The 18,650-nt window shown below is 47.8% G+C and overlaps 1 protein-coding gene across 5 annotated transcripts in view; it reads left to right on the forward strand.

The window, feature by feature from the left end:
- CUX2 (cut like homeobox 2) overlaps nucleotides 1-18,650 on the forward strand; it is a 320,122-nt gene that overhangs the window by 50,988 nt on the left and 250,484 nt on the right. For 3 of the 5 annotated variants that reach the window (XM_047828236.1, XM_047828237.1, XM_047828238.1), the window contains exon 1: nucleotides 6,251-6,388. The exons of the other annotated variants lie outside the window; for them this stretch is intronic. In XM_047828236.1, the coding sequence (XP_047684192.1) occupies nucleotides 6,326-6,388 (63 nt within the window). In that variant the 5' untranslated portion in view covers nucleotides 6,251-6,325. Of the gene's footprint in view, nucleotides 1-6,250; nucleotides 6,389-18,650 lie in introns of those variants that run through there. 5 annotated transcript variants of the gene reach the window in all.

Here is an 18,650-nt window from a genome sequence, read left to right on the forward strand (position 1 = left end):
TTCTAGGCTTGTAATTTTTTCCCCAGAGTCTATTTGTCCTTCTGCCTCGCTGTCTTTATTATTATAGCTTTATAATTAGTCTTAATATCTGATAGGAAAAATTCCCACATCTTATTATGCTTTAAATACCCTGACTATTCTTGGCCCTTGCATCTCCATAAAAAATTTAAGATGGGATTGTCATGTTCTGTGAAAAATCTTATTGGGATTTTGATTGGAATGGTCTTAAATTTACTGATTAATTTGGACAGAAATGACATCTTCACCATATTAAATCTTCCAGCTCATGAACATGGAATATCTCTCTATTTAGTCAGATCTTCTTTCATGGACATCTCAGATGGATGTGGTATTCTGTGGTGTCAGTCAGGGTCCCAGGAGAAAATAGATTCCCCCCCACCCCAGCCAAATGAAGATTCCTGATGATCATAAAAGAAATTAAGATAATGATGTGGAATTATAAGTGGCTTCTAAACACATTTTCCAGATCTAGTGTCTGTTAACTATATGATACTGAGTATTTTTTAACTTTTTTCGAAGTATCACACTTTAAGCAGAGGTGGGATTATTGCATAATAATTCTGTAACCTGCTTCTGTTCACTTTACCTCATATCCTAGACATCACTTCACTTCAACACATATAAATAACATTTACATTTCTTAATAACTGAATAGTGTTCTGTGGCAGGTTAGGGTCCCAGAAGGTACACTCAGCTGGGATTTTTAAATGAGACTATTTACAGAGCCGTGGGCAGGAGAATGTTGAGGCACCCAGATGCTAACAGGTGGGAAGCCATTTCCACCTCTGATCTGAAGGGGAGTGAGAAGGGAGAGAGCCCAGTGAGAGCAGAAAGACAACTTGACCAGGACTATGGCTGTAAAAGGACCTAACCACTGCCACAACTGCAGTCAAGTAGGGAGAACTGGAAAATAAATCCCCAATCTTTCTCTCCCCCCACCTTCTTATTGCCAAGCAGGGCCTTCCATTGGCCAAATCCAACTGGAAACCAGAGAGCAAGGGAACTTGGGAGATGTAGTCCATGGAGGTCAGCTTCCTGGGGCATTGAGGGATGGGAGTGAATGGGGAAGGGGGGCAAACATGAGAGTAATCAGCACATTATTCATACACTGTCATTTGTTTAACTTGTCCCTGACATTGGAGAGGAGTTAGGCAAAGGGAGCCTGTCCTTCTTGTGCTGTTCCTCTCCAGTTTGATTGATCAATCAGAGTTGGCACACGGTTAAGGCTGCAGCTCTTGCTTTCTGGGCATCTGCTTTTCCACCCATTTTCCTCCCATAAGAGACAGGGTAAGCTCAAGAGCCTCGGACCTGATGTGAGTGAACCTAGGTATCAGTCCTGGTTCTGCCCCTTCACAACCGTTTGACCATTTCTCTCTCAGGGCCTTAGTCTTTTCACCTGCAGTTTAGGAATGCAGATCCCTGCCCCATCCATTGTGAGGCCGATTACAATGATAGCCACTTGATAATTGCACATTTACATAGTGCTTCACATAGATTAAACTCATTTAATCATCATCATTTTGTACAATTATTAGCACCATTGTCCACCTGAGCAAAATGAGGCACAAAAAGGTAAAATAACTTAGTCAAGGCCACAGAGCTTATAAGTGGCAGAGCTGGAATTCATATCCAGACAGTCTTACTCCAGAGTCTTGCTCCTAACAATATATTGTGCTATATTTATTTATAAAGCATCCAACAACCAGTAGGTGCTTCATAATGGTAGTGGTTGACAGCATTGTGTCAGGAGTTTTGCACACAAGGAATTGGTGGTTTGGTCCTTACAGTCAGTCACTTCAGTCTCTGGATCTGGGACCTAACTATGAGCCTGCCTCCAGGAGTCACCCAGTGTCAGCCAGACACTCCCATATCCCTTACTCCTCTGCAAGGGCTGTCTAATGCTTCCAGATGAATTTGGAGTCTCCAGTTGTCTTTCTCCCTGCCTGGCAGCTGCGGTGGGCAGTGCAGAGCTACCGAAGGACATTTTCTTTTGTTTCAGCTTTGATGCTGGGGATTTCGCATATCATTATGTTCATGGCTAAGGACCTGCCATTATCTTCCCTGGGATTCTTACACAGTTTATGAATTTCCTAAAGGATCCGTCTCTCTGTCTGCTTCTGCTTTCAAGATAGTCTATCCCAAGCCACGCTCTGCTTCCTCTGGGGTGGAGAGAGGGTATCTTCTTTTCCATTGTAATTTTTTAAATACTCATCTTGATGTATATAGATCTTTGAGAATCAGGAATCAGCCAGGAACCTGTTTAAGTTTTTTATATCTGTGTGTGTGTGTGTGTGTGTGTGTGTGTGTGTGTGTGTTTATGTGTGTTTGAGGTAGAGAAAGTGTGTGCTAAGAATATGAAAAACAGCTTTTCACAAAAATATTTAATATTTTAGTCCTTTAGTTTTCAAATCCAAGGCTGATTGCTGAAAGAGTGTTTCCTGGTTTACCATCTTTCATTAAGGATCACCTATAATAATATAATTTCCCCAGCTAACTGTTTAGGGGGGTAAACACTTAACTGCTTAATTCATTATTGCTGAGCTTGAGACGGTAACAGATGCCTTTGGAATATAAGCCCTCACATCTAATAAGGCACAGGCTCACAATACGCTTGGAATATGGTGGGGAGAGACGGCTGAAATTTATTTTGTGAATAAAGCAATAAGCCACTAAGCAAAGCTAATATGTTTCGGCCCAGGCAGAAAGACACGATCATTCAGTATTTATGTAGCAACCCATTCCTCAGTGGGACTGCAAGTTTCTACCATTAAAATTGTCGGAATTCTTCAGAGACCCACTGCATTAAGTCATTTAAAAATATCACAGACTTAAAACAATCTGAATTATTGGATTTTCTTGCTGCTCTTCAGTAAGCATGTTTGCTGTGGCAATTTCCTGCTCGGTCAAAGTTGCAGGCTATGTCAGTCAGGAAAGTAGAAAAGTTCCATGCAGAATTTTTATTCTGAAGCCCAGTAGTCTATAACAGCTGAAACAAAGTCAGACATAAATTTATTTTTCTTTCTTTTAACTTTTTCTTTTGACATAATTTCAAATTCCCAGAAAGGTTGCAAGGAAAGTAGGAAGAATTTCTGTGTACACTTCATCTAGAATCCTCAAATGTTACATTTTGTAACATTTGCTATATCATTCACTCTAGATAGATATAAACAAATATATGCATGTTATTTTTGCCTGAACCGTTTGAGAATTAGTTGGAGACATGATGTCTGTTCTTTACCCCTAAATACTTTATGTTGTTCTCTAAAAACAAGGCTATTTTGTTATATAGCCACACACCAGGAAATCAACCAGGAAATTAACATTGATATAATCCCATTATCTAATCTATTGACTTTATTCTAAGTTTGCCATGGGCTCTAATTAATGCACTGTATAGTAAAAGAAAATCCCAGATCATACGTTTTAATCACTTGTGGAGCCTCTTTTGCTTCTTTTATCTGGAATAGTTCCTTAGTCTTTCTGTGTGTTTCATGTGACATTGACATTTTTAAAAAGAACGGTCTATTTTGTAGAATTCTTCCTCCATTTGGGTTTGTCTAATATTTCTTCACAATTAGATTCAGATTATACACTTTTGGCAGGAATATCACAGAAACAATGTTGTGTCCTTCTCGGTACATCATATCAGGAGGTACACAATGTCAATTTATTCCATGACTGCAAAGTCAGACATAAATTTAAAATAGTCTTTCATCAAAACCTTGGTTTGTTAAAAATTGCTTTGAAGGGTTTCACACTCACTCCAGATTCTCTATTACAGGTCTTTAAAAAACAGACTCAGGGGCGCCTGGGTGGCACAGTCAGTTAAGCGTCCGACTTCAGCCAGGTCAAGATCTCGCGGTCTGTGAGTTCGAGCCCCGCGTCAGGCTCTGGGCTGATGGCTCAGAGCCTGGAGCCTGTTTCCGATTCTGTGTCTCCCTCTCTCTCTGTCCCTCCCCCGTTCATGCTCTGTCTCTCTCTGTCCCAAAAATGAATAAACGTTGAAAAAAAAAATTAAAAAAAAAATTAAAAACAGACTCAAAGACAAGGAAGCTGAAAGCTTTACAGATGCTCAGGAGAAACTGTAGCCATTAAAAAAAAATTGCAATGTGATAGTTATGAAATTTCCCTAAATTCATTTTGCAGAATGAGAGCTGTAATTTAAACGTGAAGTTATCGAGAGCTGAGATAAACCACACATCACGTGCAATTTAATCTGGCAAGGAAACAGGCCACTCGGAATTGCTAACTAGGCCTAATTCATTACATCTTGGTGAATGCTGTACTTTTGGTCTTACGAGTCTTTCAAATTGCGCCTTAATATATTTACCCAGGCCTCATGGAAAATGTATGGGGATGGTAACAGAAATACTGTATCCTTGTTTAAATCACATTACATTTTTTAAACAGCTCAAGTGATTGCTCAGAAAGATCACACCTTCTTCTGAAGCATTTATGAAACAATTATTTACATTACATTAAAAACTTTAATTGCCTTGAAGCACGTGCTCTGAGATACAAATATTGGAAAATCATCAAAAATATCCATCACAATTCTCTCTCCTTTACAACTCTTCTAAACTTTATCTTTTTTACAACCTTCTGTATTGATCTATTGTCCCAGACCAAGAGTGATGTCAGAAGTCCGAGCTGGGTCATAAAAAGAGAATATAATTTCCATTTGCTGTCTATAAAAGCATATCTTTGACCAGAGAAAAAGGGAGGAAATGCCCTTTTGTGGGAGAGGGGGAGGGTGGGGTGGGACTTGGCAGGGGATATGCCAGAGAAGGAGAGTGACCCCAAGGTCAGGAGCAGGAGGTGGGGTAAGTAGGTTGGTGATGGAGGGGTTTAGGGGGTCTGAGATCCTCCTAGGTGTGGGATGTTGGGAGGGGACTGGGAACCTCTAGCTTGCACAGAGGCAAAATGAAGGAAAAATGTAAAGGAAGAAACTTAGTCACCCCTATTGTCCAGGGTCAGAAATTGCAAAATACGGGAACCTCCCTCTAGCTAGGCTTAAGGCCATCTCCCAGAAGACCATCATAATAAAGGAGCCTCATACTGCAAAGGACCTGGGGTCCCCAGCTAGAAGGGCCCCTGAATAATAATGATAATAACACTAGCAGAAACATCTGTAGTCGCTGAGAATTCAAAACCCCCACAGCAGGGCTAGGGCTCCCTCAACAGATCATAACAACAAATGCTAACCCATTCAACACAAAAGCCAACCCACTGCGGAGGGAAACGCGCTCCAGATATTTGGCTAAGAATCTCCTCCCAACAGTGAAACGGCCTCCCATTCTAAAGTTGTGAGGAGCCCGTATAATTAGACCCCCAAATAATAAGTTGTAAGAATTCCTGAAGCCCGCCCCCACCCCCTCGCCCTGCAGACTCCTGAGCTCTGGCTAAGGCACCGCCCCCCAATAATAATCATAACAATAATGACTTGGAAACTGCGCGCGGCAGTGGTGATGTTTCCCACGACTCAGTGGCGCCCCCGGGCGGCTCCCACCCGTCGGCAGGCAGGCTCCCACAAGCCCGTCCGCCAGCGAGTCTTCTCGGCCCTACCTGCGGGCTGCTACCCTCCGATCCGAAGCTTAGCAGGCGGAGGAGCGGTGGCAGCCCGAGGCACGTGTTGTGTGTCCTCTGATTGCAAAAGAAAAAAAAAAATGCATCGCAAACTATTAACTTTTTTTTTAAGTATGCAATGTAGGGAGTGGGGGGTAGACAGGTGCGAAGCAGGGGGGTGTAGGCGCTCCTCTCGCCGGCCTCCCGCAGCACACCCCTCCCAAACTTCCCTTTGCATTGATCAGCACGTTACGTCAGTATTGATAAGTTTGCAAAAAGCCAAAGTCAAGTGCAATCGCGCGGCACACCGACCCCGGACTTGGGGGGGAGATGCAGCGAGCGCTCCGCGGGCCCGGGAGCCGGCTGCAGGCAGGGCAGCGGCGGCGCCGTCGCCTCTCGAAGAGGCTGCCTCCCCCCCACCCTCCCCTCCCGCCCCATCCCCGGCCGCCTCCCCCGGGCGGGTGCCGAGCTCCCCGCCCGGCGCGCTCCGCCCGCGCCCTCCGGGGGTCGGGGGGGCGCACGGCTCCCGGGCCCGGCGGCGGCGGCGGCGGCGCGGCGGCGCCGAGGGGCAGCGGGTGGCAGGAGGCCGGGGGACGCCCAAGGGGCCCCGGGCGGCGGCGCTCAGGGCCCGAGCGGCCAGCGGCGGCCCCGGGGCTGGGGGGAGTCCAGCCCGGATATTGAGTGCAGCCATTGAGAAAAGCCAAACTCTTGTGTGTGTGCGTCTCGAATAGCCCCCAAGATGGCCGCCAATGTGGGATCGATGTTTCAATATTGGAAGCGATTTGATCTACGGCGACTCCAGGTTAGTGTGGGCAGTGCCGGCCGCGCGGCCGTGGGGAGCCCTGGGGCGCGCCCTGAGCGCATTGGGGAGGTCCCCGGGAGGGTGGGCGGGCGCCCCGGGGCGCCGGGCGGCGGCTGCTGGGGCTCGCTGGGGCTCGGCTGCCCGCTGCCCATCGATAGGTATTAGGAATTGATCTCGCCGCTGCTCTTTGTTCGGTTCAATCATCGATTAGCCGCCGCGACCATGGAGAAGCGCTAGTGAGCCCTCGGCCCAGGGAGCGAGCCGGCGGGAGAACGGCCGAGCGAGGCGCGGGGAAGGCAGAGGCTGCGGTCCCGGGCAGGGGGCTGCCGGCGGGACCCCCGGCAGCCCCCCTTGCTCTGCACTTTGCGCGCCTCCCAACTTCGCGGCGCCCGGGGAGGCCGCGGAGCGCGCCGCGTGCCGGTCCGCGCCCGGCTGGGGCTTGGGCGAGGGAGGGAGGGAGCTGGCGGGCAGGGAGGTGGAGGAGGAGGAGGAGAAGGAGAAGAGAGGAGGAGGCTGCTGGGGTTGGCGTGGAGGCGGCTCCGCGCCCCGCCGGCCGCCGGCACCTCCGCCGCCGCCTGCTTGGCTGCGCAGCCCGGACGCGCCGCCACCCAGGGGCCGCCGCTGCTGCCGCCGCAGCCACCATCGCCGGACTGGCCGCCTGCGCCGGCAGATCTCTCCTCGGTCGGGCCGGGTTCTTGGGGTTCGTCTTTGCTTCTTGCTTTTTCCCCCCTTCCACCTTCTTTCCAAGTCTAAATGGGGACGGGCGGTGGAGATGGGCCCGGGGCGCGCGCAAGTTTGCGCTGCAGCCTCGGGGGCCGTGGAGAGCTGGGAGCTGCGCAGAGCAGGTGACTCCCGGCTCTCGGGCCCATGGGAACTTTTAAATGGGAGATTCCCTCACTGTCTTCTGCCTTCTGCTTTCCCTCCCGCCACTCCCCCCTTTTCTTTTTTTCTCTCTTTTCTCTCTCTTTCCCCAGGGCTACTCCCTCCCAAACACCGGCACTTTATCCTTACTCCACCCTTCTCTGGGAGGCTGTATGTCTCCCCCAGATTTGGGGGTGTTCTCCGCTGATACCCTAGGAGGTGGAGTGGAGGTGGAATCTCAGAGAACACCCGCTGGAGGTACAGCTCTAGCCTCCGTTCTTTCTGGGGTGCCCCAGGACGCTCCTGTCAAATCCCCCCAAACCCCAGAGTCTTGCAAAGTCTCGGCAGGCAGTGGCAACAAGGGGCGGGGAAGTGTTGCTGAGAACCAGGCGATTAGAACATCTTGCCTTGGCCTTGACATTCGCCTTAGAAGTGAGAGCATCAATCTGGAGATCAAAAGGGACCCCACTTTTTTCTTTTTTGAAAATCCGCCTGCAGATTTCCTTAAGTTTCTTCTGATAAGTCGTTCCTATACTCCCCTCCTCCTGGCTGGCCTCTTCCCAGCCCCCTCCTTCCTAACTCCCTACTCCCCACTCGCCCCCTCCCCCAGCCATTGAGCTGGAGAGAAAATCGGGGCACTCAAGCATGCAGTTAATAACTGCGAGTGCCTTGCAATTCCAGGTCCTCACTCGAGTTGGGGCTACAGTTTGGTGGCCAGCTGAGGCGGGCCAGGCTGTGAGCTCTGCTTGCTGGTTTAAATGATGCTAAAGTGGCCTTTCTGGAAGAGTGGGGGTGTGTGTGTGTGTGGGAGAGAGGAAGGGAGGGAAAGGGAGGGGGAGAGAGAGGGAAATAGAGAAGAGAGAGAGAGGGAGAGAGGGAGTTGGGCAGCCACATTGGGCTTGGCACGAAGGCCAATGGTAATCGTATTCCCTGCTAATGTTTGTAAATGAGACCGGGGCACGGCTGGGGGACAGCGTCTTTATTTATGATTGATGTTCTGTAACATAAGGAATGACAAGAACGTGGCAGACAAGAGGAGAGGAACCAGAAGGGCTGGCGAAAGCCCTTTGCAGGGTCCTATTGTTATTCTGGGCTGGAGAAAATTTCCGCGTCGAGATTTACAGCGCTGGTATTTGCTCCCGGTTGGCCAGAATGTCAGTTAACACAATTTTCATTAGATAACTCGTTTTCAATCCAGGGAGCTGGAACTGCAGTAGGGAGGGGTGGGTAGAGCTGGGGCTGGGTGCTGAGGGGTGGGTGCGGCTCCCAAGGGGCTGATTTCTGAGCTGGGGGAGGGGGTTTGAACCTCCTTTCCTTCTCCAGCTCTGGGGTCTAACATGGAGCTGTTGAGGTCACCCAAATCTTGACTCCATTTGGACTCCCATTGATCTAGGAACCCTTTGTTAGGGTGTTAGAAGATACTGAGGTGGCTGAGGTGGAAAAGCAAATTTGAACTGGAAACGATGAAGGTGGGAGGTAGAGTCTTGTTCAGGTAAAGGGGAAATGGGGCCAACACCCCCACCCCCACAGGGGTGGGGGTGGGGGTGTTTATTAAGAAAATGGCTGGTGTGTCTGGCACAAAAGGAGAAGGCTCTCAGGGAAGGGGGTAAGCTCATTTACATGGATATTAAGTGTGGGGGGGTGTCCCTGAGGGAGTTTGAAAGGCTGCACACTTCTAGAGAGCAGAGAAATAAACGAGGCAAGCTGAGCCGCATGCAAACATTGAGACCCTCACATCTGCCACGGTCATCATGAAGTGTTCAGTGGCTCCCCGGCCCAACAGGCCTGCAGCTTCCCCCCATATTCTCACTGATGGCATTTTTGTTGGAAACGGATTATGAGCCTAAGCACTTTTGCCTGGGATCATCTCTTGTGCATAATGCTAATGACTCCTACGCCACACTTTTATTTTCATTTTTTTCCCTTCCTCCTTTCCTCTTATAGGGGAGATAACCAGAAAGGAAAACTTCTGCTGGCTTGCTCTGAGATCCGGGTGGGAGAGGCGGGCCCCCACCCCAGGGTCTGTGCAGGCCGAGAGCTTTGAGCCCACTCATCACACGGCCCAGCTGCCTGTGAGTGTGAGGAGGTGTGTGGCTTCAATTCTTGGTTGTTCAGGTTGAGTGGTTTCTCGAAGCCTGGTTGCTGAGCATTAAAGTGGCCAAGGCAGCAAAGGTGTCCTGTGTTCCCAGGCCAGACCATGCTGCTGACGCCACCCCAATCCCGGCAAGAGAGGTGACCTTGTACCGACCCAGCATACAGCCCTCCGGAAGTATATATTTTTTCAAATATGGAAGCAGTCCAGTTATTCCTTATAGCACTGTCTCTGAACACAGCAGTGCCGTTTCCCTAGGAGGGAAGTCAGTCAGCAAGTCTTAAGGACTTGTGACTGATGGCAAAGATGTTCTGACGTGTGGACCCCCGAAACTGCTTCCCCCTTTCCTTTCTCCCTTTTTTTTCCCTCTGTTGCTAGCAGTCCAGGAAACGAGAAGAAATAAAATTCTATCCCAAAGATAATGCTGGACATATTTCATTTGGTTATAAGATTGCTTTATGATGAACATTACTAATGCAGTATTTTTTTATGGCTTTTCTGTGTATAATCATTGTAACTGGATTCATACCTTTATGATTTTCTGCTTTACTTTGCCACTTTTTTTATGATGCTCTAGGTCCAGTCTCCCATGCTATCTTTTAATTTTTTTTTCCTTTAATAGTGCTAATCAAGCTAACCAAGAGTTAAGGGTGTCCAGTTGAAATGAGGGTGCCAATCCAAATTCACATCTGTGTTTTTTGGAGGAAAGAGATTGGCTAGAGAGACCACATAGTACAAGTTTCAGAGGAAGAGGTAAATTCTGCTTAGGGTTTGAGCATTCAGGGAGGAAGATTGACAGGGCAAGCAAGAGGCCGGACTTTTTTAAGGAGTTTGGAGAAACTTTTGGGAAGATGTGCATGGGAGATGGGGCTTGATGGAATGTTTTTGCCTGCTTAAAGTTTAGTAAAGAGCGTGGATGTGATTAAAATATTATAACCTTATGATATTCTGAAGTGCATAAATTTTACATATCAGCCACAGAGAGTTTAGACATCCATTAGAGTCTCTGACAGCTTGACTTATCTAAATGTGCTATCATTTAACAATGTGTCAAAATTCCTCTTTCTATAGATGACAGCAGTAAATAAGCTATCAGCCCTGTTGGCGGAATCCTAACTTTGGAAACTTCGCTGTAATAGAATTGCTGCTGGGGTGGGGAGCATGAGCAGACCAGGCTTGCCATAGCCCGGGGCCATAAGATGGGTTGGCATTAGGCAAGGGCTGTGGGTGGGTTGGAGGGGGGAGCACAGGGGGTGAGGGAAGATTTCTAATAGTAGTTCTGTAAGACCAAACAATTGGACAGCCCCCTGGACCCTTACAAATCCAACCAGTGGGTGACCCCATTCCATCTGCCTCTCCCATTCGTTGGAACCCACACCCCATGGGCCTTTTTTTGCAGAAGGAGCTAGAAACAGGTGTTAGAGAATTTATTTAAAGAACCTAGCAGTCTTTTCTGGGCATCCCCAAATTCTGAATTCTCAACTAGACAGAAATTGCTTCCCAAAGATGAGTTCTCTCTTTGCTAAAAGAAAAACAAGCAATGTCTCATCTCTGACCACCTTTGCTGTTTGAGGTCTTGAGGGTTGTTGTTTTTTTTTTTTTATAAAAAAAACCTGGATTCACTGTAGAAAATTGAGAAACCACAGACAAGCCTAAAAAAACAAATAAGCATCTGAGTAGGTTATTTCAGATGAACATGATGCTACTTTGACCAGAGGGAATAGCTTTTGTAGTGGTGATGGTGGTTTTTCTTGTATTCCTTCTCTCTCCCTCCTTCCCTTCTCTTCCTTCTCTTCTTCTTCTTCCTCCTCCTCTCTCCCATTAAAGAGAGGATTCTGTCTTTGAACTTGACATTTTGTCATGGTACTCTTTCTTCCAGCAGATGGGATTTTAAACACGAGCACCTTAGCTGGTGCTAATTGGGTCCTGGATGTTGGTGGACATGGCTGTCCAAAAACTGTGGCTTTCTCTGCTGGTTCCTGAAAGGCTGAATTTCTGGTGGCTTCCAGTTATCTAATTCAGAGGCCCAGCCTGGCAGAGGTTGAGTGTGGGAAGGGGACTCAGGTGATGGCTTACCTTTATTTCTGGTCTTGGAATTCAGGGTCCAGTCTCCTGTTTGATTTTTCTCTCTGGGGTGTGCTCTTTATTTGTGACAGTGGTTTATATTGTAGTTGTCAGGGAAGGTGGAGGTAGTTGGCAGAGGGGAAGGGGCCCAAGAGCTCTTATCTGTATAGCCTCTGGCACTCATGGATGAATCACCCAACATCCCAAGTCTCCTGTTTCTTAATCCATCTCACAGGTCAGTTGTGCCCATCTGGTCTGCTGTACCAGGTCGTTGTAAAAGGTGAAGGGAGCTGACATACTTTGCATGACAGTTAAATGTATTGTCTTTTAATGCCTTGGGGCCCACTGTGGCAGGTGATGGGGGACTTTTGGCCTTTTAAGCAGTTTTTGAGACAAGCTATTATGTGCAGGACAGAGTTCTTGGTTTCTAAGCCTTGATGAGCCATTCACAGAAATGACTTGTAGTGTTTTGCAGGATGTGGACAATATTCCCATTATACATAGATTAAAATCCCAAGTCCTTTCCCCTGATTGCAAGGCTCCTCACGATCTGCACACACCCGCCGCCCCCGCCCCCCGCCCCCCCCCCCCCCCCCCCCCCCCCCCCACCCGCCTTATCTCTCTGGCTTCATCTCCAGCCCCTCTCCCCTTACTCACTCTGCTGCATTCACAATGGCCTTCTTTTTGTCCCTCAAACACATTGAGCACATTCCTACCTCAGGGCCTTTGCACTTGCAGTTCCCTCCACTAATACTCTTTTCTCCAGATCCTCCTATCCTCTTCCAGATCCTCCTGTGTCTAGCTCCTGCATTTCATTCAGTCTCAGCCCAAATATCAAGACCACTCAGCCTAAAGAAGGCTGAAGAAGCTTCTACAACCTCTTTTATCCTTTAATATGCAGATGTGCTTCTGTGTCTCTAAAGGAGGTGTTTCCCCTGAGGTTTTTGACCTCATAACCTTCTCAGGGTGTGGCATCTTTATACATTCTAGGAAATCATCTAGGTCTGCCATCAGAGGTGGCAAGCTTTTTCTGCGCAAAGTCAGGTAATAATATACTTCAGGCTTTGTGGGCTGTATGGTCTCTGTTGTAAGTACTCCATTCTGTCATTGTAGCATGAAACTAGCCGTAGACAGTGAGAATGGACAGGCATGGCTGTATTCCAGTAAAACCTTACAAAAAACATGCAGAGGGCTAGATTTGGCCTGAGCACCATAGTTTGCTCACCTGGTCCTCTGGTTTTATGTGACGGCTGTTATTACTGGCTGTGGCATGACTGAAGTTTTACACTTTTCAGTTAAGACTATTAAGATGGATCAAAGTTAATACTGTAAACTAGTTCTTTACTTTTTACCTCAAGAGGGAAGTATAAGGAGTAGGATGATGAGGGGCCCCTGCCTGACTTGCAGTCCTGGTACTATCACCTGCCTAGCTGTGTAACTTTGGATGGATCACTTAACCTCTCTGACCCTTCCTGTCCTTGTTTTTAAATAGGACTGGGGTACCTGGGTGGCTCAGTTGGCTAAGCATCTGACTCTTGATCTCTGCTCAGGGTTGTGAGTTCGTGGCCCACATTGAGCTCTGTACTGGGCATGGAGCCTACTTAAAATAAACAAATAAATGACATGGGATTAATAAGTCTCCACCTTTTAGGTTGTTATTGAAGATTAAAGCAATTTGAACATGAAAGTGCTTAGCACAGTGCCAGGCACACAGTTACTGTTATGCAAGTGCTTTGCTTTTTATTGTTGGTGGTATTTTCAGGTTGTGAGACAGGGGTGTGAAAAACCAAACAAACAGCAGCTCCTAGAACTTGCTGGCATTGCAAGCTGTTTCAGAGATTTCTGGGCAAGTTTTCTTTTCTTTCTTACTCTACTGGGGACTCACTGTATTAAAACATTACTAATATTATATGTAATGTCTTATATTTTGGGAGCTTGACTACAGAGGTTGCAGACTGGGAGCTATGTCTGGCTCATGGATGTGTCTGTTTAAGTTAGTGCAGTATCTCAAAACACTTTTGTATAAGTTGTCAGCATTTAGAAACACAGGTGATGTTACCTATGGAATCCAGATGTCCAGTGTCCCTTACAAATCAAGAGCTCTGGCCTCACTGGGCAGGGAGTGAAGACTTGGGAAGGGCATGTCTAGCAGAGGGAACAGCCAGCGCAAAGGGCCTGGGTGGAAGGTCTGCAGAAGGTTAGGCCAGCTGTAGAGGTCATGGGACGAGTCACAAGGAAGGTGGATGTCAAGGCTACTGGCTGCCTTTCTCTGAGTCCCTACTGTCAGAAGAGGCTGCATCTCCAGAAAAAAATGAAAGGCCCTTGACCAGCTCTATGAAGATACATGATTAGGAAAGCACAGGGCCTGCTGTCTCTGCTTCTCAGTAGCTCAGGTATCCCCAAAGTGGGCCTGCGGCTGCCTCTCCCACCTTCCCAGTTCCTTTACTACCTACCCCCAACCCCAGCCTCTGCCATCCGCCAGTTCAGTCAAATGAAACAGCAATTCCAGGATATGCATTTGTCATTAAAGAGAGGGAAAGAAAGATAAAATCAATCCTTTGGCCTCTTTGGCCCCAAGCTTGGTCGTCTGCCCGAGACGCCCGGAGCCGAGCAGTGCTTAAGACTCTCCGAGCCGCCGTCGCTCAAACTGGATGGGGTGAATGGCTCCCCGGGAACCATTACGGTCAATTGACTTGTTCAGCCAGCTGTTTGGAGTGTGGGTGCTGTGGGCAGAGAGACCACAGGGGTCACCAGGGTGGCCCAGTTGGGGCCAGATTTCCCCGAGCAGGTGGTTGCTCAGAGGCCACTCTTCTGGGAGTGCATATTTGGGATGCCTGCTGTCTGTTTGTTATGAGCACCCATGGGTCCAGGTATCCGAGGGGTTGTGGCGTGGGCTGCAGAATCAAGCCTGGCACCCTCCTACTCCCAGAGACATTTAGTGTGGACTCCAGCCAGGTGGCCTGGGTTCAAGTCTCCGCTCTGCCATTTACTAGCTATATTACCTTGGGTAAATCACTTCTCTGAGCCTTAGTTTTCTCACATGTAAAATGGGGATAGTAGTATTATAACTTCCTTAAGGATCATTGTGAGGATTAAGTGAGTTAATGCATATGAAATGCTGAGATCTGTGCCTAGCATGTAGAAACTCTATATAATATTAATGATAATTGCTGTTGGCCTTTACTTTGCAAGTGTATATTCACTCATTCATGGTATAATTAATAATTATAACTAATAATTATATAAATAATGCTAATTAACAACAAATAGCATAAATATTGTAACCAATAATTATATACTGGAGATGTCATGGTGAACAAAGAAGGCAAAGTGACAGCTCTCACTGAGCCTCTAGACAGCAGGGAAGGGGGGGCACGGACAGACGGGTGTGTAGTCACATGCTGGGGTTGGGTTCAGAGATTCTGAGATTATCCCTGGAAGAAGTGACCCTTCAGCTGAGATCTCAAGGATGGGTCAGGGAAAAGCATCCCAGCAGAGGGAATAACACATGCTAAGATCCTGAGGTGGATGTAAGAATCGTGTGTGCAAAGAGCTGCAGGAGGGCTGTGAGGATGGATTGCACGAAGACTCTGAGTGGGTTGGCAGACCCACCCCTGTCCTCACTCTTGTCATCTGTCAACTGGGGGTAAGGATGGAGCATAAAATAAGAAGATGTTGCTGTGTACATGGGTGGCTCAGAGTGAACGCTCTGTCAGTGGGCATTTTGTATGGGTATTGCTTTTATTTTTGTAACTAGATATTCAGCCCAATTTTTTATCTGTTGCAAAATGGCTGCCTCTGACTCCCATCTCTTGTTTCTGTCTTGTGATTATTCACAGGGCAGCAAGGATTCAAATCGCAGCTCCGCTCCTTCCTAGCTGTGTGTCCTTGAGCAGCTTATTTCCCCTTTGTGAGCCTTGGTTTCCCCCTCTATAAGATGTGTATAGTAATAGTACTTTCCAGTGGTGCAGGACAATGTACCTTGCAGATCCCTGACTATAGGAAGTATGGCTGGCTGGTGCCCCAGGTGCTGTTCTTGGAGATCCAGCCCCAGCCAGGGACTGAGTGAAGTTCTAAAGCAGACCTGTTCCTGGGACACACAGGACTCCTCTGCTGGCTCCAGACTCCTCAGCAATCTAGGACAGTTCCACCAATCAATCTTCCTTCCCTCTCTTCTTCCCTCTGGCTCCTTCCTGCAGGCATAAGCATTGACCTGATAAATCTCTTTACCTCTTATTTTTTATTATTTTTTTAGAGTCTGTTTATTTATTTATTTATTTATTTATTTATTTATTTAGAGCGCGCACGCGGGAGCATGCAGGTGTGAGCGGGGGAGTGGCCGAGAGAGAGGGAGAAAGAATCCTGAGCAGGCTCCACCCCATCAGCGCAGAGCACAGTGTGGGGCTCGATCACAAACTGAGATCACGACCTGAGCCAAAATGGAGTCGCTTCACCAACTAAACCATCTAGGCACTCCTCTAATCCTGCCTTTATGTCTCCTTGGAGGATCACAGTCTCCAATAGGAAAGATGAAGTGAGATTTGAACATCTACTCAGTGCACGCTCCCCTCCGTACTCAGTTGGGGTACCTTCTGTGTCTCAGGAGCCTGGGGAGCTGTCACTCTCGCAATTGCCTCTTCCTGGTTGTTTGTTCTCACTGGCCCACAGGCTGCGCATGGTTAGCTCCCTTCTTCCCTGTGTCATCCTGCCATTATCTCTCCCTCTCATCTCCTGCCACTCTTCCCCTCTTTATTCAAGCCCCTCTGACCTCTTCAGTGCTCTGTGAACATTCCAACCTCAAAGCCTTTGCACTTGTTCCCTCTATGTGGGAAACACTTTCCCAGACATCTCAATAGTTCTCTTTCATTCAGCCCTCTGCTTAACTATCACCTCTTCACAGAGGTCCTCCCTAACTTCTGTTTCCAAAATAGCCTCCCCACGTCTCCTTAACCCCATCTGCTTTATCTAATGTGATATTATGTATTTATTTGTTATTTGTTTACTATCTGCCTCCCCCACCCTGGGGAGGGCAGGGAATAGTAAGTTTTCAGTCAATATTTGAATAATTGAGGGGATAAATGCCACAGGAAGGGTGATGTGGGGCAGTTGCCTTGACTCCACCTTGGGGAGTGGCCCTGGGAGACCCAGCTTCTCCTAGAACCCCAGCTGCTTCACCCATCACTGGCTCTTGAAAATCGCCTGCTCTTCGCCTGGGAATTGAGCACAGGCCTCAGGCCTGCAGTGAACTAGGGTTTATCTTTAGCTCCGTCAGTCTCGCTTTAGAAACTGGTGACCCCAATTCCAGCCTGGGAGGCGGCTCCCATCCTAATTAATAAATCCATTAATTAATTGCCAGCAGGCTGTGGACCATTAACAGTGGTTTGGTGGCCTCAGTCACAGACAGCTCAAAGCTGGTCCCTACAGTCTGTGGGACAGCTGTTATGGGGGACACAAGATGGCCAGTTAATATTTTTGGACCCAGAAGCATCTTCTTCCAAAGCCTGATTCACAGGTCTACCTGATCAGCCCAGCAGGCATCAGAAAGGCACCAAGGTCTCTGGACAGCGACCTCAGAGTTGAGGGGGTTTCCTTCTCAGCATCTCCCAAGATCCCTACATTATAATAAGGTAAGGCCAAGTCTCTCCTTTCCTTCTGTGGCCAGAGGACCCTGTCTGGGCCCCACTTTTTCTAAAATAGAGCTTCCCTGGGCTGTTGAGACAGGTCATTTGTTCATTCACGTGGTGAACATTACTCAGCACCTGCTGTGTCAGGTGCAGCATGAGGTGTTGAGGGCACAGCAGTGAACCAAACAAACCAAGTCCCTACCCTCATAAAGCTTCTATTTTATAATTGTTTGGAGACAGAAGTACTTTTCTTTAACGATCTGAGAAGTAAAGAGGGACAACCCAGTACAGACACTTAGCCTAGGGCTGGACACACTATAAGCCTTTCTGAAATGGTGACAATCATTATCCTTATTAACAATGATGACAACAACAACAATAATTACAATGTGAAGGCGTTGCCTGTTGAATTTCAGGTGCCCTGAGAGCAACACCTGAAATGATTGAGCGTGGGCGTGGAGCAGTCAGACCTCACTTTGGACCCTAGCCTTACTGTTTCCTAACTGGGAGGCCCTGGGCAACGTGACTAGGCTTTTCTAAACCTCAGTTTGCTCTTGTATAAGATGGGAATTAAATACAGCTTCTACCTCATAGAGACATTGTGAGGGTTTGATGAAGTGAAACATGAAAACCCTTAGCACAGGGCCTGGAACATGGTCATTCCCAAGAAACAGCTATTATTACCTTTATTATTATTGTTTTCATCATTGTTGTTTGTTATTCACCTCCTGGGCCTTACAGGCCAGTAGCCAGGTGGACTAGCTCCTTGCAGAGAAATCCTGGGGAGGAGGTCAGGCCCCCCCCAAATGCCACTTGGCTGGCCTTAGCAAGGCCAGACCTGGCTTTTGCAGGCTTTGGAGTGTCAGAAGGAAGGCCTGGCAGTTCTTTAGCAAATATCTTTATTGCATCCTAGACAATATTCAGAGCCCTTAACAAATAGTATCTCATTTAATTTTCACAACATCCCAAGAAGGGAAAACTACTACTGCCCCATTTTACAGCTAAGCAGACTGAGGCACAGAATGTTAAGTCCAAGGCCACATTGCCAGTAAAGAGAGAGTCTGGACTCAAGCCCAGGACCCAGGTCTTTTGGTCACTCACTCAAGTCCCTGCTCTTGACCCACTCCTGACTAGAGGTGCCTCTTCCAGAGCCCATTCTCCTCTTCCCTCTTCCCCACCCTGGGGTTCCCCATCTGTAGTCCCTACGCTTGTGTTTTTTCCTTTATTTATTTTTTTAAACCTCTTAAAACACCTCACCACTGTCAACTCATAGAAATGAATCCAGACCCGTAAGCCTGAGAGGCATGGGTGGGGTTGGGGGTGGGGATTTATTAATAACCAAGAAAGACTCCCTTCTCCTGGCCTGGAAAATGAGCGCCGCTCAGCCATCCATCCCCAGCCTGCCCACTGGAGTGCAGAGCTGCGTGGCGCGCCCTGTCGTCGGGCCTGCGTTCCACAAGATGGAATTCTCGGCCTGGGCTGATAATAAGCAGGTATTGATTGCTGCCTTGGTCATTATCAAGATTTATTTAGTCAATATGGCCTCCCCGGTCAATAAATTGTGTCGTTGATAAAGAAGGAAGGGTATAGACTTGTAGGCTTTATTAAAAAAGTTTTTTAG

Source organism: Prionailurus viverrinus, chromosome D3, assembly GCF_022837055.1.
Source record: "Prionailurus viverrinus isolate Anna chromosome D3, UM_Priviv_1.0, whole genome shotgun sequence".
Taxonomy (NCBI): domain Eukaryota; kingdom Metazoa; phylum Chordata; class Mammalia; order Carnivora; family Felidae; genus Prionailurus; species Prionailurus viverrinus.